The 27,530-nt window shown below is 32.2% G+C and overlaps 2 protein-coding genes across 6 annotated transcripts; one reads left to right on the forward strand and one right to left on the reverse strand.

Moving 5' to 3' along the window:
• Window positions 1–1,570: 1,570 nt before the first annotated feature.
• LOC128389688 (microtubule-actin cross-linking factor 1-like) lies at window positions 1,571–19,368 on the reverse strand. 5 transcript variants are annotated; one of them, XM_053349312.1, is made up of 7 exons: window positions 18,685–19,368; window positions 18,184–18,506; window positions 11,739–11,888; window positions 3,511–8,898; window positions 3,292–3,409; window positions 2,283–2,416; window positions 1,571–2,089 (listed from the first exon to the last, which is right to left on the reverse strand). In XM_053349312.1, the coding sequence occupies exons 1-7, from the start codon at window positions 18,929–18,931 to the stop codon at window positions 1,952–1,954; spliced, it is 6,498 nt and encodes a 2,165-aa protein (XP_053205287.1). In that variant the 5' UTR covers window positions 18,932–19,368; the 3' UTR covers window positions 1,571–1,951. The 5 variants fall into 5 exon arrangements, with proteins under 5 accessions (XP_053205287.1, XP_053205286.1, XP_053205289.1 ...); XM_053349311.1 differs by lacking the exon at window positions 2,283–2,416 and adding an exon at window positions 2,789–2,928 and having other exon boundaries at window positions 18,685–19,363; XM_053349313.1 differs by lacking the exon at window positions 1,571–2,089 and adding an exon at window positions 2,789–2,928 and having other exon boundaries at window positions 2,278–2,416; window positions 18,685–19,366.
• Window positions 19,369–21,350: 1,982 nt separating this feature from the next.
• LOC128389599 (probable cyclin-dependent serine/threonine-protein kinase DDB_G0292550) lies at window positions 21,351–26,706 on the forward strand. The gene is given in 3 exon segments (XM_053349212.1): window positions 21,351–21,904; window positions 23,140–24,311; window positions 24,313–26,706. Coding segments are annotated over 3 exon segments (3,558 nt in total). The 5' UTR covers window positions 21,351–21,528; the 3' UTR covers window positions 26,323–26,706.
• The last annotated feature ends 824 nt before the right edge of the window (window positions 26,707–27,530 follow it).

Genomic DNA, 27,530 nt, shown 5'->3' on the forward strand with positions numbered 1-27,530 from the left:
AAAAATTCAGAGACCAAGAGTCAATTTTACATGAGATCATTTTCACCATGTGAATAAAATTATCTTTCACCAGTTGAACTTTTCTTTTCTTGTTCCTTGATTGATTCGATAAATTGTTGACAATTCCCACCTCGAGAATTAACCAGCATATTAACAATTTAGTCGATAGTTGATTTTGAAAACCCTATTTATCTCACAGGGTGTTGACTGATTGTTCATTGTGTCAGTAAATTCACATGAAAAATATGAAAATTTCATTATTATTAATAAGAAAAACACTCAGATTATCAACATGATGATTACATGTAAAGATGAATGAATTTCATCAATTACCTTGATACTTCAATCAAGATTTAATCTCAATCAAATTTTAGATTTTTGTGTCAATTTAATCACAATTAGATCAACTTGCATTAATTTAATTCTCATAGCAATTGATAACCATTAGAATCCCTTTAGTTTTTTATTTATTATTATCTCATGGTAATTCAATTCCATAACCACTGATCAACTTTTCCTCTGAATAATTGAAACAAAATTCATTTTTCATGGTATTCAAATCATGAGCTTAATAAATATCGATCATGATTTTGAATTATATTTTTTTTTCTTGTCAAAATTCATATTTCCAAAATAAAACAATCAAATTAAATTATAATCACTTGGTTTTTAGCCTTAAATCACTTGAAAATGTCAAATCATATTAAACTTTAACCGTTTGTTATAATTACAATTAAATGACATGTTTCAATTGTATCATGATAATAAACTATGGATATTAAATTGTTAAGTGTATTACCATTGGTGATATTGGTGATTAATGATCAATCTACTGGATTAGTTAATCAGACAAAAAATTTAAGGACAAACTTTCAAGATGATTAAATAAACTGAGGAAAGTTTCAATCAAATTTGATTTAAATTGTTTCAATTTGAGTTATTGAAATAATAGTAAAACTTGATTGTTATAAACATGATTTAGTTGGTTGATTAACAATCAAGAAACAGTGAAAACAATTTGAAATTAAAAACTAATCTAAATTAACTCTATATTTAAGTTGTATGATTAATGAGAAAATGAAAGTTAATTATTGATAATCAACCGGATTGTTTTCATGATTAAACAGTTAAGTTAAATATTGAACAATTTAAAAACAGATCAATGATTAACCATTAACAGTTATCATTACAATTGACACAATAAGTTTATTATTATCATGATTAACTAAAAGTTAATCAACTAATGATCACCTAATAAACGTTTCTATTAAATCATCAAGTAAATTATCATGATTAACTTTCTCGCTTTTGTCAATTGGTTAATCAATTATTGATCAATTCAATTCTCATTGGTATCAAGTCAATAAAAAACTTATAATGATAATATTTATATTACATGGACTTTGACAATAAAATATCACGTTAGATTCACATTTAAATTGTTAATAGATTACAATTAGTTAATCACCAGTGGAATACAATTTTCTGGTTAATAGTTATCCTATTGTCTTTGATTGTAATCGTTGTAATTTTATTAATAGTTTAAAGATATTGATAATCAAGTGAACGCTTTTGGTTTTGATTGTTTATTATTATGGGAAATTAACTTGATTTACAATTGATTAAGTAAAAAAGTTGATATTTCCAGAGTTCATTTATTAATTAATTAAATATTATCATCATTAGAAATAGTTGATTGCACATTAGATAAAATCTAAGGGACAGTTTTAAATTGGATTAACTTTTAAAAAGTTAGAATTGAATTTATTACATTTAGTATAAGATTAGTATTTATATTTGTGATTGATTGATTGTTGTTGTTGTTGTTGCTCAGTGAAATTATGATTAGTATTTATAAATTGATTGGTGTTTAGTTTGGTGTGAGATGAATTAATGATTTAATTGGTTGATCTTGTTGTTGATATTTTCTCGTTTTCTTTTGAAAATTTGGTTATTTTTTGATGGCCATTCGACTTCCAGGTCGTGATTTGGATCCACTGTCGGTGTCACTGAAACTACAGTCACTTGTAGAGCCTCCAAAACGGAATGAACGAGACATTGGTACACTCAGTTCCGTTTTTTCTCGGATCTAAAATAAGCATTTACAAATGAAAATATCGATGAGAATTTTTTTCAAATTATTCTAAATTAATATTCATCTATAGATAGAATAATAATAATAATAATATTTAACAAAAGAAATAACGTTTCTAACGAATGCCGAATGAAATTATATGAAAGAATTAAGATTTGATTGGTTAGTAGATTAGTTATCAAGTTACCAAAGACATAATAGGTACTGGTATTTTCGAATTGTAATCTGGAGCCAATGGACGATAATATTCAGGGAAAACTGAAATTCCCCGAACTGGAAGACACCTTGGACAAGGTAAAAAGAATTCCAATTCTAAGCAATCTGGTTTAGTAGAACGTTTTTTTCAACGAAGTCAATCAAAGTTGAAGAAATTAATATTGTCAGGTTAACAGAATGACGATTAAAAGAGCGAAAATAGAAAGAAGAAAAATCAAGAGAGAGAGAGAGAGAGAAATGTTATCGTTTTAAAGTTAAATTCGAACATGAAAATATATATAGATATTAATACAACTATCGAAAATGAATAAATAACAACAATAATCAAGCGATTTACTAATAGATGATCAACAATAAGCAAAGGATTTACGGCAATCAAAAGAGACGCAATAGAGAGAGTAAGATGCAATAAACGCGACGATATAATTACAATGGTAATTGCTGGAAATGAAAAGTTAATTGTCGACGATTACAAACCTTGGTGATTGGACCGACAGTCGAGATAGCGCCTGTCTTTGGATCGATTACTGGTTTAGCTTTAAATGCTGCCATACCTTGGCTTACACCATCAGCCAGGATAAACTGTTCTCGAAGCTCAACATTCGTGCGTCCTTTAGCTACATTTAGTTTTGTTTAGCGGGTTCGAAGTTGCAATGATAATAATGATCAACAAATAATTCGTGCAAGTTGCAAATCAAATGGATAATCAAGTAAATTAATCGGGTGATTAAGGTGATAAGTGATGAATAATGATGATGATGGTGCCAAAGTGTAATTAATCATTAATCGAAATGAATGCAAAAAGAAAAATAAAATCATGCATAAGAAAATCAACTCAATAAGTTTAAATTAAGAAACAAACTTGCAGAGAATAAGAAATGATAATATTAATTTACGAATAATAAACATTCATCGTTAATAATATAAATTGAATTTCTAATTTAGATGCAAGCAATTTAGAATCGAGTTTGAACACTTACCTCGACAAGGATCGTTCTTAATCAAGAATTCATCGAGAGAAACCCAACCACCTCCAACACGGACCATGACAGTACTTCTGAGAATACGAACCAATCGAAGTTTTTGTGAGTCACCAAACTGAATTTCGAATAAGCGAAGAAAAAATGAAGAAACGAATTAATTAGATTAATTGTATTACGCTTAATGATAAATTCTTGTGAATATCTGTGGATACTTACTCGGTATTTGCCTTCGCCAACTTGGAAAACTTTGTATCGATGGACACAAGTACATTTGGAGACTTGTCGTTGGACCTCGTCTTGAATAATTTCGGCCTCGGTTTTGGGTAAATCGCGATCTGGTCGAAGAGTTTCAAGATATTCTTTATGGTCGATAAAACCATCACTGTTTCGATCAAATATCGGTGCAACTCGTTCCATTTCAAGTCGAGAAGTTGGGAATTTAGATTCAAGGAATCCTTCGATGAAATCTTCTTGAGTAACTTTACCATCGTTATCTTTATCGATTTTACGGAAAAAGTCCATAACTCGAGCTTTCTTATTGTTCATCCAGCCCAAGAATCGTCGTCGCCATTCATCAAATTCAAAGTTCTTAACTCTTTCAACCTCACGAATATAATCAAGTTTATCTTGAAGTCTTCTCATCCTTTCCATGGCTAAAAGCCAAACACTTCTCCATTTTTCAACCAATTCACGAGCCTTGGGATTCTTAATTTCTGGTTCACTGCTGGTTGAGGTTCGAGAATGACCATTAACGGGAGTTTCAACTCGAGTCTTTGAGGTTGATCGTCGACCCTTAACTTCAACTGATTTAGTTTGTCGTTTAGTTGATGAAAAGGCTTTGGTAACTCTTTCAACTTCGGGTTGTTTTGAGCTCATCTCATCAATGAATTTCTGATGCTCTTCAATCAAACCTTCAAGAGATTCGATATCATCTGGAAGAGGCTCTGATTCGGCAGCCAAAAGATTAGCTTCAGCTTTTCTCAGCCAATTAAGTAATTCCTCCAAAATATTCATGATTCCTCTTAATGATTCCAAGTGCTCACGCAATTTGGTTTCTCGTTGTTTAGCCCAACCAGAGACTTCTTCCCATCGTGATTTAATTATGGTTATCCAATGACGAATAACGGAAACAGCATCAGGGTGACATTTGGCAAGAATATTTTCAGCTAATGAGATGGTTGAATCTTTATTCATCTCTTGTTTGGACATTTCTCTCATGAAAACTTCGTGTTCCATAATCTGTTGTTTGGTTGTCTCTTCATCTTCAGGTAAAGGACCAGAGAATCGTAATTTCATCTCAGCATCAGATAACCATTCGAGTAGTGAATGAACAGCCTTGTGTAGTTCTTCAGCTTGTCTTAGAGCATCTTCTAAGCATCGTTGTTTAGCATCGCTCATTTTAACAACTTCGTCCCATCGAGAGTCAAGTGTGGCAATTTGCTCTCTAATTAAAGCAGCGTCCGTTGGTGTAGCTGATTCAAGAAGATCGCTGGCAGTTTTCTTGACAGTGGCCATGTTACCACGGCGACTTTTCAAATCTTCTTGTAAAGCTTTATGTTGTTCAACTAAAACCGTAACAGTATCTAGATCACCATGAATATTATCCAATCCAAGGCGACCTTTGGTCTTTTCGAGCCAATCGATTAAAGCTTGAACAGCGTCTTTAAATTGTCCAGAGAATAGAAGAGCTTCTTCCAATTTTCTTTGACGATCAACCGATTTGGCACAAGCGGAGTTCCAACGTTTCTTCAATTCTTCAATCATATCATTCAAAATAGGAACATCAGATTTAGGACATTTATCTTTCAAAGCTCGACCCAATTTAATTGTAGCATCGTAAGTTGATTGTTTCGCTCCCAATGATCTTTGGAATTCTTTATGTTTATTAAGATAAAGTTTAATTCTTTCAGGATCATTGCCAATCGGTTGGAAGGTATCAAGTGATTCTTCAGCGTCTTTCAACCAACTGATTAAACTGCTCCAAGCATCATGGAATTCACGAGCCTCTTTATATCCACGATCTAAAGCTCGAGTTCGCTCGGCAGCTTTACCGACAACTCGCTCCCAACGATGTTGAACACTGACCAATAGATTCTTGATCAGAATAACATCTTGTTTTTGACTAAAGTATTTAAGATGAGTTCCCTTCTTATCAAGATTCAACATGGTCTCTCGGTGGTTGGAAACATCTTTCTGGAAGTTTTTATGCTCCTCGATTTGAGGTAGAATATGTTCAACAACCAAACTAACCGGGCCCATGTTGTTCAAGTATTTCTCGGCTGAGGTTAACCAATCGGTGAATTGTTGTAATGCTTCATGGAACTCATTTGCATCTCGTAGAGCGATTTCAAGTTTAATTTTAAGATCGTTTGCTCGATTGACAACACTGTCCCATCGAGTTTTAAGTGTCTTCAGATTTGATGAAAGTTCAGCGTTATTCTCGGGAGAGCGTCTGACATACTCTTGTCCTCGATGTAAAACAGATTCGACTGTTGGTTTTTTGGAATTAAGTTCAGCGAAAAGATCCATGAATTTATCCAATTGCTCTCGAGCGGTTTCTGGGAGTCCACCGACAGGTTTGGAGGCGACAAATTGACCTTCAATATCGTCCAGCCAATTAAGGAGATCTTGAATTTCTTGATTAAATGCCAATGACTCTTGGAATGTAGCTCCAAGCTCTCGTTGGCGTTTAGCAATCTTTTCAAAGCGTTTGTTGGCTCGAGAAATCCATCCATCAACGGTTGCCGCTCCTTGACCAGGGGAAATGAGTGCCAATTGTGGACCAATGCTGTTAACTTGATCGAGTAGTGAACCATATTTAGGAAGAGCGGCTTCAATTTTTTGGATTGTAGATTCTTGAACATGAGGAGTAAGAGTTGTGAAAGAATCAAGAGCTTTTTCGGATTCATCTAACCAAGTGTTGAGACGATCATGAGCTGAGTGGAAATTGTCACATAACGGGAAAGCGTCTTGAGCTTGTCGCAATTTTTCAGCTGCTCTATGGGATAGATCATCGAATCGGCAGTTTAAGGCACTTAATTTGTCCTTCACTTGAATAACATCTCCCTCGGAGGCATGTTTCATCACTTTCTGTGCCATATTGTTAACATCAACGATCTGTTTGTGAGTGTCGTTAATTTCTTGGTTCATATCAGACAATTCATCAAGTTGTTCACGTAATTTGTCCAAATGGACGCTAAGTACACGGAATCTGTTGAGTCGTGAATCCATTTCGGTAATCCAAGCTAAAATATCTTCGAAGGTTAAAACAAAAGTTTCCAAACTCTCATGATAACCGGAAAGCAGGTGCTTCACGTTTTCACTTTCGTTAACAAGCTTAGCATAGCGATCGGTTACATCTCGAAGACGATCAACAATTATTTGAGCTTCATCGTCACCAACTAAGCTCACGAGATTCTGAGCGAATTCAGTTAAATCTTTAAGATCTTTCTTGTGATCCAAAATGTCTTGATGAAGAACTCGATGCTCGGACATTCGTTGTCTGATAAGTTCTTGATCAGTTGGAATTGGTAACATGGATTGCAAACGTCTTTCACTCTTGGACAACCAATCGATGAATTTTTGTAACGATTCATGGAATTGCTTGGCGTTCTTAAGAGCTCCTTCGAATTTGTTTTTAAGATCATTAGCCCGATTTAGAACACTGTCCCATTTATTCTTGAGTCCTTTCAGATTTTGTTGAAGGGCAAAGTTTCCATCAGGATTTCGTCTGACATAATCTTGACCTCGGTGCAAAACAGAGTCAACTTTAGGCCTGTTGGAAAGTAGTTCATCATAAAGATCCATGAATTTGTTTAATTGCTCTCGAGCTGATTCAGGAAGTCCACCGGCAGGTTTAGAGGCAGCGAATTGACCTTCAATATCGTCCAGCCAATTAAGGAGATCTTGTATTTCTTGTTCAAATGCCATTGACTCTTGGAAATTGGCTCCAAGCTCTCGTTGGCGTTTAGCAATCTTTTCAAAGCGTTTGTTGGCTCGAGAAATCCATCCATCAACGGTTGCCGCTCCTTGGCCAGGGGAAATAAGTGCCAATTGTGGACCGATGCTGTTAACTTGATCAAGAAGAGAGCCATATTTAGGAAGAGCAGATTCAATTCTTTGGATTAATGATTCTTGTGCATGAGAGGTAAGTGTAGAGAAAGAATCAAGAGCTGACTCAGATTCGTCCAGCCAAGTGTTGAGACGATCATGAGCTGAATGGAAATTGTCACATAATGGTAAGGCATCTTGTGCTTGTCTCAATTTTTCCACTGCCCGATGAGATAGATCATCGAATCTGCCATTTAGAGCATTCAATTTATCCTTCACTTGAATAATATCCTCACTAGAAGCATGTTTAATCACTTTCTGTGCCATATTATTGACATCGACAACCTGTTTGTGTGTATCATTGATTTCTTGATTCATATCGGACAATTCATCAAGTTGTTCACGTAATTTATCCGAGTAAACACTTAAAACACGGAATCGACTGAGCCGTGAATCCATTTCGGTGATCCAGGCCAAAATGTCCTCAAAACTCAACACAAAAGCTCCCAAGCTTTCATGATAACCTGAAAGAAGATGCTTCAAGTTTTCACTGTCTTTAACAAGTTTAGCGTAACGATCGGTTACATCTCGAAGACGATCAACAACCATTTGAGCTTCATCATCGCCAACTAAGCTCACGAGATTCTGTGCGATTTCAGTTAGATCTTTAAAGTCCTTCTTATGATCCAAAATGTCTTGATGAAGGACACGATGTTCAGAGATTCTTTGTCTAATAAGTTCCTGATCAGTTGGAATGGGTAACATGGCTTTCAAACGTTTCTCACTCTTGTTTAACCAATCAATCAATGGCGCAATTCTGGCAGCTTCACCGGCAACAGCGAGGGCTCTTTCCCGTTCGGATAGTTGACTTAAAAGTGAACTCCAATGCTTTCGAATATCGGAAATTCGGTCATCCACTCGTTTGTACTCGGAACTACTATACTTTAATAATCGTTTATAAGTATCACCACATTTCTCTAGTCTTTCAAGGCTGCTCTCTTGAGATTTAAATTCTTCACGAATAACTTGACATTGTTGCTTTTGTGTAACAACAAGTCGAGGTTCAGAACCTATTGGACCAAGAGCAGCGATCATTTTATCCTTGGCAACTAACCATGAATGCATATTCTCATAACACTCATCGAACTCTTTACGAGCCTGGCGAAGTTTTTCATCATCAAGATATGGATTTCGTTCAGGGGGTTCAGGGAATAGTTCGTAAAGAGATGAGATATATGTGATCATGGATTTCTCATCAATATTTTTGGTATCAACATCTTCTGGTTCCAATAAACGAGTAACACCAAGATCTCTTTCACCAATTTGGAAAGCATTCTCGAGATTATCTCGATTATTACGTGATGCACAGTCTCGGAATTCCAAAAGATCAGGTCTGTTCCTGTGTAAAATTGCATTGAAGGCAAGCCCATCTTTCCAGCTATTGGTAAAATCAGTTACTTTTACACCAGGATAACCTTCAGTAGTTTTTTGAGCCCATTTCAATAGAGCCTCTTTGAATGTAGTGCTTTCATCGTGTTGAATTATATCAGAAATCTGTTAAAATAAACAATAGAAAACAAGAAAAATTAACATTAACTCGTAAAATCTCAATGACCCAAATAAGATCATTGACTTTGCCAAAAGTAAACAACTAATCAAGCAAAATAATGAAGGTAAAAAACAACAATGAGCGTAAAAATTTATGAATGAAACAAAGAGAGTGAAGCAATTAAGTGCCAATAGGAATAATATAGAAAAAAGCACAATAAATAAAGACATTTGTTTATTTGCTTTTCGATTACAATTCAATGTGCAAAAGTGTCACTCGAATACAATATGTATGTATGAATATGCAAAGAAAAAGCAGCATCGAGCAATATTATCAATACAAGAGGAGAAAATTTTTGTTCGAATTAAAAAAAAAATATCGAATCAGACAATTTCATTGACAATTATTAACATCCACACACATGGAAACAATGATATAGCGTCAATACCCACGCTGAAGGTAAATTCCAGGTAGGTTGAGTTAAATGCAGAGGAAAAACTAATAATAATTATAAACTGAATGCTTTGATTATCTGAGGGATTAAAATGAGATTAGTAAAAATAATAATAGCATTCAAGGTGAAGGTAAACAAAAATGATGATCATCAAAAAAAAAACGGAAACAGAAATGAAAAAATATCATCAACAAGGTAACAATTTAATCAACAGGTACATTCCAAAGGTAAAATCAATCAATGAAAATATAACCATATTTGGATTTCAATGATTAAATCAACAATTAAATTTGATAGTAATTTTGCTTTCTGATTGATGATTGAATTAAAAGTCTATCAGATTTGCAAAGGAGTTTGAATAACAAATGACTCTGTTGATTAACTGACTAAACCTTAGATTAAATTACAATTAAAACCCACTGTTAAGTTGCAATTGTTGAGAATGCAAATAAAGTTGATTAATTATTAGATATAATTGTAATTAACTTATGACCAGATTGTGAAGGGAAAACAGTTGTTAATTGTAATTGCTGTTGATCAATTTAATTGTAATAGTTGAGAGAGAGAGGCAGATGGAGAGAGACTGAGAAAAAGGTGATTTTAATTATCAAGATGATGGAGGTCAAGGATCAATGATAATAGTAAATTAATCAATTGATTTAGTTCAACTATTCAATTGTGATTAATAAAAAAAACAACAATTTGATTAAGAGAAAATATTAAATCAACTGAATTAAATTCACAATGAATGTTTATTGTTTAACCTTTTTCATTTGGAAAGTTAACCTTGCCAATAGAAAGACAAACAAATTAATTAATCAGCTAACGAACTAATTGATTATCTAAACAATTTAATTAATCAGTTAGTAATTCTTTGTATTAAATTTTAGAATCACAATTGTGTTAATTTGGCATCGAACGAAAAGAAAAAAGCTCAAATGATTAACGGTAGAAGAAAAAAAAATCGAAATCAATTGAGGTTGATTAGAATTTTTTTTTCTCTCTTTTCTTCGAACTCGAACTCAGTTCGAATTTACAATTAACCTTTTCAATTGTTTTCTTTTCAAAGAATAAGGAAATGAAATCAATTTGGAATTTCAGTTTTTCTCATATCCAATTTCTCCAAACATATTACATGAAACGTTACGTGAATCGAGTAACAATTTGAGACAAGATTAAATCAATTGCTTCAATTTTCAACTGTTCAACGATAACAATTAACAATCTATTCTAATGTTTACCTAAAGATCATGATAATGTCAACTGAAAATTCATGAAACTATGAACCGGTAGAAAATGACTAATCAATTACTAATCAACCCTGAGATTTATTAATCGTTTCAATGGAAACAAGAATAAGAATCGATTGCATTGAATTTTATTACTAATATTAACAATTCTAAGTGTAACTAAGAAACAAGAGAATAAGAAATTAATAATCAGTGTGGAAACTTGAGCAACAATAAACTAAGATAATCAGTTAATCAACATAATCATTTGACAATTAATTTTGTCCTAAATATCAAAGCTAAATTCAGTTTGCTCTCATTACAATTATCTAAATTGTCAACATTATTTTACCGGAAAATTAACCGATTCCGGCGAAAATGTTTTCTAACAGATACTCAAACGATATCGCATTCGGCATCCATTTGTTTTTTCATTTTCGCCAGGTAAACGCCTTCACTTATCCTTCCATTACAACTGTCAACAATAATAGAAAAAGTTAACTAATAATCCACTTAATTGATTGTTGTAAACATTAAGTTGTAATGAGAAGGGCGAGTGATTAGTTGATTGTTGATAAAACAAAAAAAAACACTTCAACAAAAAGGTAAGAAAATTTCATTACATCAAGTTGAAGGATTAAAAGATAAACCATCAGATTAAACAACTAGACATATTAACGATGGTTAATTGTTGATTTAAATTGTCATTGAATTAACAGGTAATGAGAAAGTGAAAGTTAGTGATTAAGTAAAGGGATAAATATGAATTGATAAATATGAAGAAATTGAATGAAAAAAAGCAAAGGTAAGCAAATGAATGTAAACATGACATTAATTGTGAAACTGGTTATCTGTAAATTGTTAATTCTCAAGCAATTAAATATTTAAATTATCTAAATAATAGGAAGGCTAATGATTGATAATGAATATAATATTTGCGAGAACGTGAAAAACATGCAACATCAAATAAGATTAACTTGTCGTTGATTAGATTATAATAATTATAATCATATGGAAAGACAATGAAGCACAATTAAGATGAATCAATGAAAATGTCAAGACAATAAAAAGTAATTAATAGCAATTAAGAAGCAACTTTTGTCAATCATTCAGCATTCAAAATGTGCACATGATAACATTGACACTGAATTAGTGTTTATACCGTTGAGAATGAGTGTCGACCATGTTTATGAGATAAATAATTTAGAGCCTTGATTGACCCTTTCATGATGTTGACCCTTGGTGACGATGTTGGCGGAACCAGATTAGCATCGAGACTTAAACGACGATAACGTTGAATAGAAGGATAAAGCTAAAGATATTGAATAATCATATTGTTATAATGTAAATACAATAAGAGAAAATAATAATATCATCATGATAATCAACAAAATTAGTGAATGGTATTGGGGTGATAACTGAATATTATGTATTAGAACAATCAACAAATTAGATCATTTAAAAGGTTGAGTGAGAAAAGTTTTTTAAAACTTTTTCAAGTTAAAATCGCAACATCATATTGATAATCGAAGCGCATTAATGGTAAATCATTTCAAGTAATTATATTAAAATGTAATTCCAGTTGAAAAGTCATAACAATCAAATATTATTATCATCGTAAAGATAACTAATAATAACTTCAAATGTAATAAATTGCTCGCTTAAAAAAAAAGGACAAAGTTATTAATTGGAATTGAATCTTCCAGTTGAATGAACTTTCCTTTCTCTCTCTCTCTCTCTCTCTCTCTCTATGTTATAAAATGATGATTAAGGTGACAGAGGAAAAGGTAAGATTCACTTGAATGGTTTCCCTGAAAATATTGCAATAATCATCATGATCTTATACTATTCTTGAAGATTTGTTGTTTTAATCTAAATGAAACTTAAATTACTCTTCTTTTTTTATCAATCATAATTTAATTTCTCATGAAAAAATAATCCTGATAAACTACTAAGATCGTCTTGTGATATTAATAATAATTAAGGTAAATGAGAGAGAGAGAGAGAGAGAGAGAGACAAGTAACAGAATCACCTACGTGCCGAAAATAATCATTACAATAAGAAAACAACAACAACAACAATAAGGAGGTTCCATCAGATTAGCTTGTTGATTTACATTAGATTCTAAACAACAGGAAACCTTTTCAATGAAGAAACACCAGAGAGAACGAGAGAGTGAGAGGAGAGAGAGAGAAAAGTAAAGGTAATTGGAGGAAGGGATATATAAGTTACCGATAACAAAGAAGAGGCATTAATGAGCAGAGGTAAATGGGAGTGGGAGAGAGAGAGAGAGTGAGAATTAATTGATTGACTTTGAGTTGAAAGAAATAGTTTCATCCAAAAATGGATTGAAAATGAAATTACAAGATTGGGAACACAACCCACATAAACGAAGCTGTTTAACTTTAGCGTTCATGTTACCTGAGTTTCTGTAGTTACATTGATGCTTAATAAAAACATTGTTTATTCTCAACAGAGTTACACTCACTCACTCACAACATTCAAGTTCATTTTGTCTTGGATTTAAGGTTAATTGATGATGATGATAAACACCTTGTAGTATGAAAAGGCACGAAACCAACACGAAATTTAGGGAAAAATTTCAAGACAATTTAAAAAAGAAACATCAATTAACGTAAATAGAGATTCAATTAACAATGACATCCAAATAAACAGAAGGATTTAAAAGCCTAAAAGAAATCATCATGTTACCTTGGATTGAGAAATTAGTGATCATCATCATCATCATCTTTTTTCTCATTGTTTTTCCAATATTATTATTGAAAAGTCGATCAATAATTTTGCTTGTTCATCCATTTAGACAATTGTATCAACTATTGGAAAGTTATTTTTAAACTAGATCAACACTCATCATTGAAACATTTCGCTTGTAATTAACTGAATACATTGTAATTGTCTATTTAATGAGTTTATTGTCAATTAGAATTAAAATTATTTTTGAATGAGAAGATTAGTAATTATATTTAACTCAGCACACCTTCAGTAACTTAACCCAATTATCATGACAATAAGACTAACATATAACCTGAATATTGAATTGAAATTGAAAAGAAAAGAGCTTAGACAGATCAATTCGAGTTCGGGGATTCTACTGGATTCTTGGAAACATAAACAACAAAAGCTGAACAATTTCGTTACTCAGAAAACTATGTTAACATGCAACAACTAAGATGAGATGAGATGAAACATTTATGACAAAAAGAATTGACTTATCATCAACAGGAGAAGAGGAGAGGAGAAAAGCGTCACAACATGATGACAAAAAAAAGAAAAAGTCATCATGATGATTGTTAACGAATTTCAACGAATAGATGGAAAGAATAGAAAATAATTCCAATCAGTCTAGCATATCGTCGAAATTATCAATTCGCACCAAGGAAAAAAAAGAGCTTACATATAAGTAGAAACATAGAGATGAGAAATATCTCAGAACTTATCATGGAAATCAATTAGATAGAAAGTAACAATTTTTGAGAATAATTAATCAATAACTAAATGAGAACATATTTAAATCTAAACAATTGATATTTACACGATTCTGTTAAAAAAGACGTTCGAGTTTTAGTGGGAAAAGGATTACATGTTGTTCGCGTTGAAAATTGTTAAAACAATTAAATGAATGTTCAATTGTGATTCCAGCTCATGAGAAAATCAAGGTTTTCGCTGTTTGATAACAAGGCGAAGACAAAAAGACAATAAATGTAGGAAAAAAAAAGAATTAGGTAAAACAAAGATGATTCAATAGAGACCAAGGTTTTCGAAGCTCATCAATCGATTTAAAAGTTTCGAAACGAATCAACAAACAGTTCTAAAAGATAAGTAGAAACGCCTAATGTTCAGGAAAATAACGGAAAATGAGTTATAATAATTGTAATCTTCATCATGATAACTATTAGAATCAACAATCAATAAACAATATGATTAATAAACAATCATTTGGCTTAAAGTAAATTGTTATTGTTTTTAAATATCATCCATGAAAATGCATTAATCAGATCAACTGTTTAAGGTCAATAACAATCAAAGAGTAAATCATTTAATGATTTATGGCTACAGAACAGACTAATTATGATTTTAATTGATGTAAACTAATCAACAATCAAAAAAAAAAATGGTTACTATTTTTAATTTAACGTAAAGAAATAAAAAAACTGTTTCAACAATTAACAATTAACATTTAAATTAACTCAATTGGAGGTAAAATTTTGGTTAAAAAAATATACACAAATGTCATGTTCAGGTTATATGATATTTTCAGTAAACTAAACATGATAAAATTAAAGCAAATGTAATAATCAAAATTAATTGCTGTAAGTTTGATATCTATCAACAGAAAAAAAAATGATTCTAATTGTCATTAATTATCATTATTATGGTGAAATAATTACAAGTTAATTACTGAAAGAAAAACAAATATAAATCTGATCAACTTCATGTCTTCATATTGATCAAAAATTCAACATGATAGTAAATCAAACACCAACAACTGATTGTAATAACAATCAACATGATAGAGAGAGAGAGAGAGAGAAATATTAATCAGATACAATTTAACATTCTATCAAATGAAAAAGTTTTACTGATTGAAAACCATAGAAATTGATTAAAAATCTAACGAAACAAAGTAAATATTCATTTACCGATTAACTGAATCAATAATAATTAAGGTGTAAGTTGAAAATCTTTACAACGGTTAATTAAATCAGAGAAATACCTGTATATACACAAAAGATAAACAATATAATAATAATCATGGAAAAGTGAACTGAGAAATTATTATTCACGATTAGATTGAAATTGATAATTACTATTTTGATATAATAACTACAATGAATCAAACGGGTTTTGTCTGGAAAAGGTCATTTGCCCTGAATTAGGAAGTTCATACATCATGTTACCTGATTGAATAGAAAATTTTAATAACTTGGTGAATAAAGTTTTCCATCAACATATTAATCAACAACGAAACCGTTCAGAATTTAGACTCATTCTTTTGCTTGTGTTTCTCTCTTTGTTTTGTTTTTCGCAATATATATCAACATTATCATCGTCATGATAAAGATATTATATTATATTCATCATGACGAATCAAACTTGAAGGAAGAGACAAAGCTAAACTATTATTATTACTATTGGATGGAAATGTGAATAGTCATCATTTACAATTGAAACAATTGAGAAAACGTACCGGTTCCTTTTTCTCATTACGAGTGACCGTTGTGGTCTTACGGACAACTCGCTTAGTATGAACTGTTTTAAGGCCACTTCGATTTTTTTGACTTCGAAAAAATTCACGTGATTCTTGTGATGCTGAAGCCAAATGAGTTTTTGTCTGATAATCAACATGCATCGCTGAACTGGAAATATCCTCTCCAGTGGTAATCATATCATTACCATTAACATCAGCCATGTTATCAATATCATCAGAATTACGAGAACCTTTGACAAAAAGTCTTGGACCTTTAATGAAACTATACATGATTATATAGTTTTATCAACTCAATTTACGATGAAATGATGAAAATTTAGTAATTGTAATAGTAGTAGTAGTAGTGGTGGTGGTGGTGGTAGTATTTAAAAGGTAAAAAGGTAAGTAGTAAATCCAAATAAAAACAAAGGTGAAATCACCAAACAAAAAGTCACAGAAACAAAAAGAGGAACCAAATCACAAAGAAAATAAGAAACTATTGTTGATCAATTGCCAATAGAGCAAAAATAAATCTTGTTTCCTTAGATTAGGAATCAGCTGATGTTGATGATGGCACAAAAATTGAAATAGTGAAAGAGTTAAACAAAAACAATAGAAAAGGTTAGAAAAAAGGTAAACAATTAGATTAACTTGGCAATATAAGTAAACCTGAGCAAAGATAAATCACTAAAGTTGTAAATGATTATGAATCAAGAGTAATGTTGATGAATTGAAGAAACAAAATTCACAAATTGATTGAATTTAAAATCATCACAAATTAATCAACACAAATCAAAGGTATGGGAGAAAGTGAAGTGAGAGAAGAAGAAGAAGACGATAATGATGAGAAATTCATTTTACTTTCTCTCTTTTTCTTCTCCATCCTTCTTCTTTTTCATCATCATCTTTTCATCGCCTCCACAGGTAAATCAGAAGAGAAAAAAACAAAAATAATAATAAGAATATTTTTCTCTCTCTCTTTTTTTAAGGTTGATTGTTGAGTTGTTATTACTCTGAATTGATGTGTGGTTGTGTCAGTGAAGGAGATGATGAGGAGGTAAAAAAAGCGAGAGCGATAGATGAATGAAAACGTAAACACGTACACAACCACGAGAAATGATTTGTTTTCAATCAACAACAACAAAGCCTGAGAGAGAGAGAGAGAGGGAGAGAGAGTTAGATAAGAGAGTAGGTTGATAGAGTATGGAAGTTAAGAAATCGGTTATACTTAGAAAGACAAGAAAATATTATTCAAGGAAAAGATTGAATTTTTTAGGGGTTAAGGATGATAATTTTATCACAAGGATGTTTATTATCCCAAGGATGATGTGGAGGATGGGGAAGAGAGAGAGAGAGAGAGAAAATAAGAGAGTAATAGAAATGGAAGGTAGTAGGATGATCAGAGGTTAGAAGATGAGATGATGATGAAGATGATGAAGATAGAAGATGAACAAGAGGGAGAAGACCTCAAGGTATCGGTGATATTATTTCAACAGAAGAAAAAGAGACAAACAATAACAAGAGAAGAAGAAAAAACTTCCAATGGAATTTCAACATTAACCTTTCTTTCTTCTTTCTTTACTCTCACATAACAAAACCTAAAATCTTCTCACTCAACCAGTCTCTCTCTCTCTCTCTCCAGGTAAGATGAGGTATTCTCACTCTCAGGTAACCTTCTCTCTCTCTTTCTTTTTCCCTTTCTTTCTTCCTCTTTCCCTCCTTTTTTGTTCCCTTTTAAGGAACCAGATAGAAAGAGAGAGAAAGTTGGTTAACATTGACGCCCATTAAACTCTCCTCTGGTGTTTCTTTAACTTCATCAAGTTACAGAATAATTTGTATATAAATACAAATGTAAATACAGAAATGATGCTCATTACGATTTCCGTTTGTAAATATGATACGTGGTTTCGATAACATATAATATTGATTAACAATTATTCAATCTCAATATTCAATTGTGATTAGATTGAAATTGTTTGTCTGTAAATCATTTGAAACCCAAAACTTTACGGGAAAAAGATGTGCTGCCATCTTTGCTTATCTTCATTGGGGTAAAATGGAGAACATGAAAAAAGAAAAAGAACTGAGAGAGTGAGAGAGATAAAAAAGAACAGAATAGAAAAATAATATCAAATGAAATAAAAATGTCATCAAATGATTAGTCATGATGATAGGAACGAGAAAAAAAAATGAGAGAAAAAAGAAATTATAACAACCTAAGCAATAAATAATAACCATTTCAGATTCAAACTCTCATCCCATGTACTCCAAATATTAGTCACTCACAATGAGAGAGTAAAGTGATTGTGAGAGAGAAAAAAAGTTGTAAATGTTGAAAGTGGCGCTTTAACCTAGAAAATGGGAACAGATGAAATTGTTTAGTTTTGTCATGTTTACCTGGTAATGAAGGATAATGGTCCAAATTAGTCCTAATGTTAATTTCTGATTAGAATCGACGATATCATCTGGACGAATGTTGACAAGTTTAATTCGACGTCGTTTGAGAAAATCTAATGCATTTTGAACATTTTGTAACATGTGAACACGCATTCGTCCTCTTTCACGGGGTAATACTTTTTGAGACAATACTTCTAATAGAGATACAAGGTTTTCGCCATCACGGAGATCTTCAAATAAATCGATAACCCGACGATTTGCTTTGATAAGATGTTTGTTAACCCATTTGGTGAATGTTTTCTTTTGAATTTCATCTCTTTCATCTGTGGGTGAGTGAGTGTATATGTGGGGGTTTTGAGAAAGAGAGAGAGAGAGAGAGAGAGAAAGAAAAGAAAAGAAAAAAAACCGGAGGATTGGATTAGAGACACGGAGATACTTTGAAAGGTCTTGAAAATTTGAGAGGAAAAGGAGATTAAGATTAAGAGAGACTTTGGTATTTACCTGCAATCCTAAGAACTGCTCTGTCAACGGGATCTAATCGTAACATGAAGAGAGGTTTAGTCTTGGTCCATTCAATGAGGCTTGAACACCTTTCTGGTATGTCATCAATAGAATGGATTCCTAACTCTTGATACCAGGAGTCGAATTCACATGAGACTCTTGATGGTGGGCGGGTTGGTGATGGTGATGGTGAATGAGATCGAGATAACATTGATAAGAGATGATGATGGGGGGTGTAACTGTACATTAGACTAGATGATAATTCATTATTTGGTGATAATTAGAGTGAAGCGGATCCGGGTAACATAATCGGATTCGAATGACAACAAACAGCTACTAAAGAATCACTTCTACTACTGTTGATACAATTAGAACCATAATTAGAACCAATCATCATTTTTGTTTTCAATTGTTCGCCTCAATTTTTCAGTTGTAATCGCTTGTTGGCAGAGATTTTCTTGCTTTTCTAAATATACAAATATAAATAATTCTCTTCTCTATTTTCAATTATACAAAATCACAGGTAATTCACAAATTAAATAAAATATTAATTAAGCACAAACAAAAATTAATTCTACATGAGATCAAAATATCACCTTTGAAAGATCATTTTCTCTCTCTCTCTTTCTCTCTCCCTCTTCCTCTCTCTCTCTCTCTCTCTTTCTCTCTCTTACTTCACCTCAAAACTGAGTAGATGATGATGATGATGATGAAAAAAGAGTCAGAAAGAGAGAGAAAGAAAGAAAAGAAAGAGATGAGGGAGAGAGAAAGAGAGTAAGGAAAAAAGTAGAGAAAAAGAAAGAGAAGATGATAAAAGGGAAAGACGGAAGAGTAATGATAACAATGGGAGAAGAAGGAGGGAGGAGGGGAAAAAGAAAAGGGGATCTGACAAATGGTGAAAATAAGAGCAGCTGATTAAGCGCCATTTTCGAATGAATATTTAATTCGAAATTTTTTTCTTCTTTTGTTAGAAAATTTAATTACTATTGAAATAATTGAGAATTAAATGAAAATGTGTAAACAATTTGCATTTGCAAATCGTGAACATGATTAAATTATAATTAACCATGAAAATTGAATTTACCCTCAGGCTTTTCATTAATTGAATGATGAAAAGTTGATCACTTAATCAATAGAAACTGGTGACATCTTTTATCGTATCAATTAAATAAATTGTCGAGTTTTAATTTTTCAAAATTTAATTGTTTAAACTAATTTTTATTTCTTTTCAATTCATTGAGTTTATTTATGTTTACTGATTTATTGTTAGAAAGTTTTTGATTACAGTTATTGATGGTTAATTGATTTTATGGTTTACTTTTAATTGGATTAATGGTAATTTAAAGAGACCACACAACAATTAGTTAATTGTTGTTGGTATTGAAACTTTAATAGACTCTAGTTTATCAAATGGTTGCGGTTAATTTTATAACGTTCATTAATTTACAATTAACAATTGATTATAATTATGATCAGGTTAAAACAATTAGTTCTTCCTCAATTAGAATCACATTAAGTAAACATTTTCATTTTATCGATGATTATTAATTACAATTTAAAGAAGATGATGATTTACTAATTATCTGCTTCCATGTAACTTAAAACTCACATTCATTTGATTTTATTATTGTTGGAATTATAGTTAATTGTTAATTGATTACTTGATTAATTGAAATAATTGATTATCAGATTGCAAAGAAAATGATTGTTGATTAACTTTACTTATTATTATCGATTTTCCAATTTGATTTCCAATCATTTTTGGCTTAATTGCTGCTCGATATCGAGGCGATGTAACATTAATTGTTAGGGTTAAAATTTAATTAATTGTTTGACTCAATTCACTCCAAATGATTGTAACTATTTCTAATCGAGAAGAAAAATTAAAACCGAAAAGTTATCGAAATGTCATTTGAGGTCTTCTTTAAATCTCCAAGATAATCAAGCCGAACGATTGTTAATTAAACCGATAGTTAATTAAATTCTTTGATTTCTTAAAACCAAGAGTATAAATGTCTATCTCTCTAACGTTATTATTGGTCGACTTTAATTTTCAATTTTCGAGCCAAAAATTAACTACTTTCCCTTGAGTTACTCAATAGTTAACATTGATTCTGAGATTATTTCAATAACAATTAGTTAATTGTCTTCTCAGAGTCACTAATTCAATAGTAAATCAAAGCTATTCTATTGAATTAGAACAATTGTGAAATTCTATTGATTCAAACTAATGGCCCATTAGGATTTCAATTGACCTGTTCGAGGAAATGTTGGAGTTTCGAACACAAACCAAGGCGATGATTAAACCCAAGAATCAAAATCAAAATCGAAATCATTTAATCAAAAAAAAATCTGAGAGTAAAATCTATTAACCATCAAGATAATTTTCGTTTAAAAATATAATACGAAAAGAATCAAACGCGTAAAGAATAAGAAAAAAATAAGAGAAATGAAAATTTAGAATCAGAAAAAGTGGTAATATAAAAAATGGAAAAAAAGTCAATCGTTAATTGTGATTCTTTTGGTAACAATTAAAAAAAAAATGAAAAGAAAATCGAATAGTCGAAATATCGACCAACAGGTGGAAGCACTGAAATTGTGAATTTCGCGGGAGGAGTTTGAGTTTGAATTCTGACATTGGCTCAGTTAGAATTGGATTAGTCTCTAGTTAACATTTCGTTTCTCTTTTCTCTTGCGTTTGTTTGTGTTCGTTTCTTTTTGTTTTGTTAACGTGAGACTTTTTTGTTTCTAATTTTGATATAAATAAGTAAATAGATAAGAAGTTCTAAAGTCTTGATTTCTTTTTGTATGATTATCATTAGTATTGTGCCTTATCTGTAAGTTATGTGGGCCCATGGAATTAATATCGATTCTCGGACCCATGAAGGAAATTACGTTTGGTCGTTAAGCTCAGCGGCCTCAAATGTTGTTCCAGGAGCTTCTCATTTCCCATACCATGGATTTTATTCACCATTTCATCCTCCTGGTGCTGTTGATTTCCATTGTCATCCAACATGTGATGCCTCAAGTGCAGCTTCACTTGCGACAAGTTATGCCTTAGAAAGTGGAGGTGGTGGAGGTCGTAAACGAGCACTTTCACCAGGATCAGATAATTTTGACATAAATTCTCTAATAAGATGTTCACCAAATTCACTTCTTTCACTTGTCAATGGATCTCGTTCAAGAGCGAGTGGTGGTTCTTACGGTCATTTATCAGCAAGTAAGTAGATCAACAAATTACCTATTCTCTTATTAATCTCTTTGTATAAATCCATGTACTGTATGTGTGTGTGTGTGTGTCTGTGTGTGTATTTTGTTTAAGAAGATGAAAATTTAGTGACTGTGATTAGTTTAACATGGATAATCCGATCCTCCTGCTTGACTGCGATTTAGTCTTTAATCCTTCATTAGGTATTTTTGTTGAATAGTTTAGAGAGAAAATTTTGTTAAATAATTGAGGTTGAACAGAGAGAGAGAGAGACAGAGAGAGAGAGAGACAGAGAGAGAGAGAGAGAGAGAGAGAGAGAGAGAGAGTGAGAGACAAGAAAGAGAAGAAGAAAAAATTGAACAAAGAGATTGAGAGAAAAAAAAGGAGGCGAGGCGAAAGAAGATTAAGATGTTGAAGAAGAAGATGAAGATGAAGAAGTGAAGTTACAGAGTGAAAGATGAGCAAAGATGAAGATGAAGATGTAGTGAAGAAAAATGCTGTCACGATGGAGAATCGGCAACTTTTTTTTCCATTTTTCTCTCTTCTCTCCATCGCTCTCCCTCCTCTCTTTTTCTTACATCTTCATTAACCTATACCAGGTTATTTATTTTTATATAGACTTAATTTTCAACCGAATGTTTATTATTTCGGTATTATTATAGGTTAGAAGATAATGAAGATGTAAGAAGGAAAAGAGAAGAGAAAAAAAAGAGGATAAGAGAAAAAGAGAGAGAGAGAAAAGTTGCCGATTCTCCATCGTGACAGCATTTTTCTTCTCTCTCTCTCTTTCTACATCTTCATCTTTCTTGTTCATCCTCTTGCTCATCTTTCACTCTGTAACTTCACTTCTTCATCTTCTTCAACATCTTAATCTTCTTTCGCCTCGCCTTCTTTTTTCTCTTAATTTTCTTTTTTTCTCTCTCTCTCTCTCCATCTCTTTGTTCAATTTTTCTTCTCTTTTTTTCTTCTTTCTGTAAACTCATTTATTTAACACAGTTTGTACTCTCTATTCAAGTAAAAACAGCTAATGAATTGCACAAAAATTTTTATTTTGCACCATTAATTTTAAATAAAAGATCAATGATAAATCGTTATTGTTGTTTACAAACAAATAGAGAGAGAGAGAGAGAGAGAGAGAGAGATTTAGGATTAAGGGATGAAAAGTCATCAAATTGATCTGTTATATATGGTTAATCATTTTTTTCTTGTTTACATTTTTTCCCCTCTGTTTGTTTATCTTGATTCAGGTTCTTTGAGTCCATCATTCAGTCGTCCACCATCAGAAGCTGGTCTTCCGTCTCATCTTCATCCTTTCATCAGGTCACCAATTTTATTACCTTCAGGACCTTCAGGTCCTGGTTCATTAGGATCAAATTCAATCTTAACCTGCCAAAATTCAGCCTTTACACCTCATATTGGACTTGGTCATTATTATTCATCACTTAATCTAAGCAATAATATTGCTAATTTTTCAGCAGCCAATGCAAACAATAATCATCACCATCATTATCTTCATCATCATCACAACAATAACAACAACAACAACAATAGTGCCATCAACGTCCATAATAATAATAACACAAGCTCCTCATCGTCATCGGCTTTTACTGGTTTACTTGGTAAAAAAGGTTCTAAAATTATTCCTTCTGCAAGTAATACTGCTGATTCATCATCTTCTCCATCATCGGGTAAAAATAACGGTCATGAGACAGCAAGTAATGTTGTATCATCGACTGTTCTGGATAAGGAAGTTGACCGTGATTCATCAAACCTTAAGAATAATAATAAACCCAATAAAAGGGTTGAAATTGAAGATAGTAATATGGAAGAGAGAGAAGATGGTGGACCTGATCCTAATTTTGAGACTAATTGCCAGTGGGGTGATTGTACTCGAGAATTTCTTACACAAGAAGATTTGGTTAAACATGTTAACATTGATCATATTCAGCAAACTAATCATAAACGATTGTTTATCTGTCGTTGGAAGGATTGTTCTCGTGAAGGTAAACAGTTCAAAGCTCAATATATGTTGGTTGTTCATGCTCGTAAACATACCGGAGAAAAACCTAATAAGTGTACATTTGAAGGTTGTTTTAAGGCTTATTCACGGTTGGAAAATTTGAAAACTCATTTACGATCACATACTGGAGAGAAACCTTATTCCTGTGAGTTTCCTAATTGTACTAAAGCTTTTTCAAATGCTTCCGATCGAGCGAAACACCAGAATCGAACTCATTCCAATGAGAAACCATTTAAATGTGGTGTTCCTGGTTGCATGAAGAAATATACTGATCCAAGTTCACTTCGTAAACATGTGAAAACGGTTCATGGTCCTGATGTTTATGCAAATAAAAAGCATAAAAAAGGTATGAATGATGATGATCATAATGATGATAGAAAGGGTAGTGGTGGTGGTGGTGGTGGTGGGTGGTAATGGTAGTGCCGGTGGCAGTGGAAGTGGAGGAGGATCAAACATTAACTCTAATGGAAATCATCAACGGAATAACGGTAATAATGGTAACCGTAGCAATGGAGGTAATGGTGGAAGTGGTAATAATAATAATGGCAATGGTAATGGAAGTAGTCATCATCGTAACAATAATAATAATAATAATAATAACGGCACTGGGGCTAATGACATTAGGACCGCTAGTGGGAGTGTTAATTGTCATATTAATGGTTATAAAGGTAATAGTGATTGTGTAAATGGCCCTGGAGGCGGAGGTGACAAAGTGTTGAACCAAACAATTAAGAGTGAAAAAAGTGAAATGATATCAAGTCCAAGTTCAATTAATGTTCACAATCATTATAATCATCATAATACTAGTAACTTAAATGGTGAAGATGTTAATATAAATTGTGTTGGTGATAATCTTCACAATAACAGTGCCAACGGAAATTGTATTGAACCTCCAATTAGTGATAATAGTGTTTCAACTACGTGCATCGGAAACGATTGGTGTACACAAAATTCAGTCGGTGGAAACAGTGTTAATGATAATAATAGTTTACCGATTGATTTAGACGCATCATCAACTGACCTTTTACCTTCAAGTGGAATCCGATTGAACCTTGGTAATGGAGGTTCAAACCTAAACACCGGCGGTGTTACCACGGTGGCTTATCGTTCACCCAACTATTCATCAGTTAATTCACCAGGTATTCCTTCATTAACCTCACCGATAATTGAAATTTCCAATAAAGATCCAATGAAACCTCGATCATCATTTGCCAATAAATTGAAAAACAGTTTCCGCTCAGCAACCAATTGGATACCAAATATTTTAATCTCAAAAGGTCATCATCGTGACAATGTTGCGACCTCCTATGGTCTTGATGATGACATAATTAACTGTGAGAAAATGATATCCAATAAAAAGGGAGATAAAAAATCATCAATGATAAAATCCAATCTAGTTCGTCATGGAAGCACCGAGAGCAGTATCAATTCATTTTATTCATCAGTTCTTGGATCAGATGCCAGTCAGCTAACAAATGAAAGCAGTTCAAACGGTTTGACCAATTGTAACAATTTGACCAACACTGGTATGGAAGGTCCTTGTAATGGTGCCAATCTTGCTCGATGCTCTTCCTATGACCCTATTTCCCTTGGTGGGAGCAGTAGACGATCAAGTGATGCATCCAACTCAAGTCTCTATGGTTCAGGACTTGGCACTGGTTTGCCTGTTATCCCAACAAATGTATCCGGTATATGTAATAATAATAATAATAATAATAATGCAACAACAAATAATACCAATGGTAATATAACAACAAGTTCAATTGGTCCGGTTGGATTATCTCACCATTCAAGACTAAAAGATGAACCAAGTGCCGTTAATCGTCGCCCTCCATCAATAGTACATCATTTATCTCAAACTGATAATCTGTTAATTGCTCCACAAAGTTTAGCTCTCTCAAAAGCCATGGCAATAAGCCCAGAGCCATTTGTGCCTTCAGCTTCACTAACAACTTTAAACAGTTCTGTTTCTATTTCCTCAGGGGTTAATTGTGTCTCTGGAGGTTTTAGTGATACAGCATCAACTCGAACCACGGGAACAACGGCTGGTTCAACGACAGGATCAACTACAACCGTAGTAACAGAGATTCATTATCCAAACGAAACAGTAAATGTTAATAATAATAAACATTATCCTTCAAATATTATCAATAACAACAACAATAATAATAATAATAATGTTAATCATCGTAACTGTGTTTCTGACCATCATCACCATCACCATCATCATCATCATCATCAACCAATCGACCAAGCAAATCAAGATATCATTTTACCCGATGAAATGGTTCAGTGGATGACTGAACAAGGATTAATTAACCACAGTTCAAATATGGTTATTAACGATCTTAATTCAACACTAAATACCCTCGTTGAAGAAACCCGGTTCCTGAAAATGTCCATTCATTAACCATAATGATCAGCATCTCATTTTTTTTTAATATTATATCTTCATATTTATCATGTAAATTATTTTAATGTAAATAATGATTATTTTTGCTATAATCTCTAATCTCCCCCCATTGGATAATCCAACACTGATTCCATTGATGATTTAATATCACTATTTTTATGATAACAACAAAAAAAAACTTCAAAAATCCTCTCAAATTACATGAATGATATTTTAAAGCTCAAATCCCTAAATTGTGAATTACCAAGTTTTCATTGATACAATACAATTTGTGCCTTACTCTCTGTCTCTCTCTCTATCTCTCTCTTGATTATATTTATTAATGCGCTTAATGTGCAATAAAAGAGACCACACAACAATTAACTAATTGTTGAGAAATTACATTTTTATTTGTTGTTATTTTCATTTTTTAATCAACATTCATATTAAAACAAAGATTCTCATAGACTCTAATCAACATCACCAAATGATTGCGGTTAATTTTACATCGTTCATTAATTTACAATTAACAATTGATTATAATTATGATCAGGTTAAAACAATTAGTTCTTCCTCAATTAGAATCACATTAAGTAAACATTTTCATTTTATCGATGATTATTAATTACAATTTAAAGAAGATGATGATTTACTAATTATCTGCTTCCATGTAACTTAAAACTCACATTCATTTGATTTTATTATTGTTGGAATTATAGTTAATTGTTAATTGATTACTTGATTAATTGAAATAATTGATTATCAGATTGCAAAGAAAATGATTGTTGATTAACTTTACTTATTATTATCGATTTTCCAATTTGATTTCCAATCATTTTTGGCTTAATTGCTGCTCGATATCGAGGCGATGTAACATTAATTGTTCCAGTTAATTTGGTGAGCCATTTTTTAATTATGAAACGTAATCTTGTTATAATTTGATCAGCATCATGGTAAACATCAAATCCGAACCAAAATCCAACAACACTACAAATCATAACGATACAATCTGATAAGGCCATTTTCGGAGTAACGAAATAGACCAGATCAGGTTCGTCGGGTGCTTGAATTTCAATTATCGTCGAATTGGTATAGAAAGGTAATATAGTAAATTCTCGTGTCAATAATGAGAGAGAATTTATCTCACAAAGGCAACTTGGGTGTGGATAATCATGGTAGCAAATATCTCGAATTTTTCTCAACTGTGTCAGTGTTTGATCGTTGTA

Source organism: Panonychus citri, unplaced genomic scaffold (genome assembly GCF_014898815.1).
Source record: "Panonychus citri isolate SS breed McGregor unplaced genomic scaffold, ASM1489881v1 Contig00109, whole genome shotgun sequence".
NCBI lineage: Eukaryota > Metazoa > Arthropoda > Arachnida > Trombidiformes > Tetranychidae > Panonychus > Panonychus citri.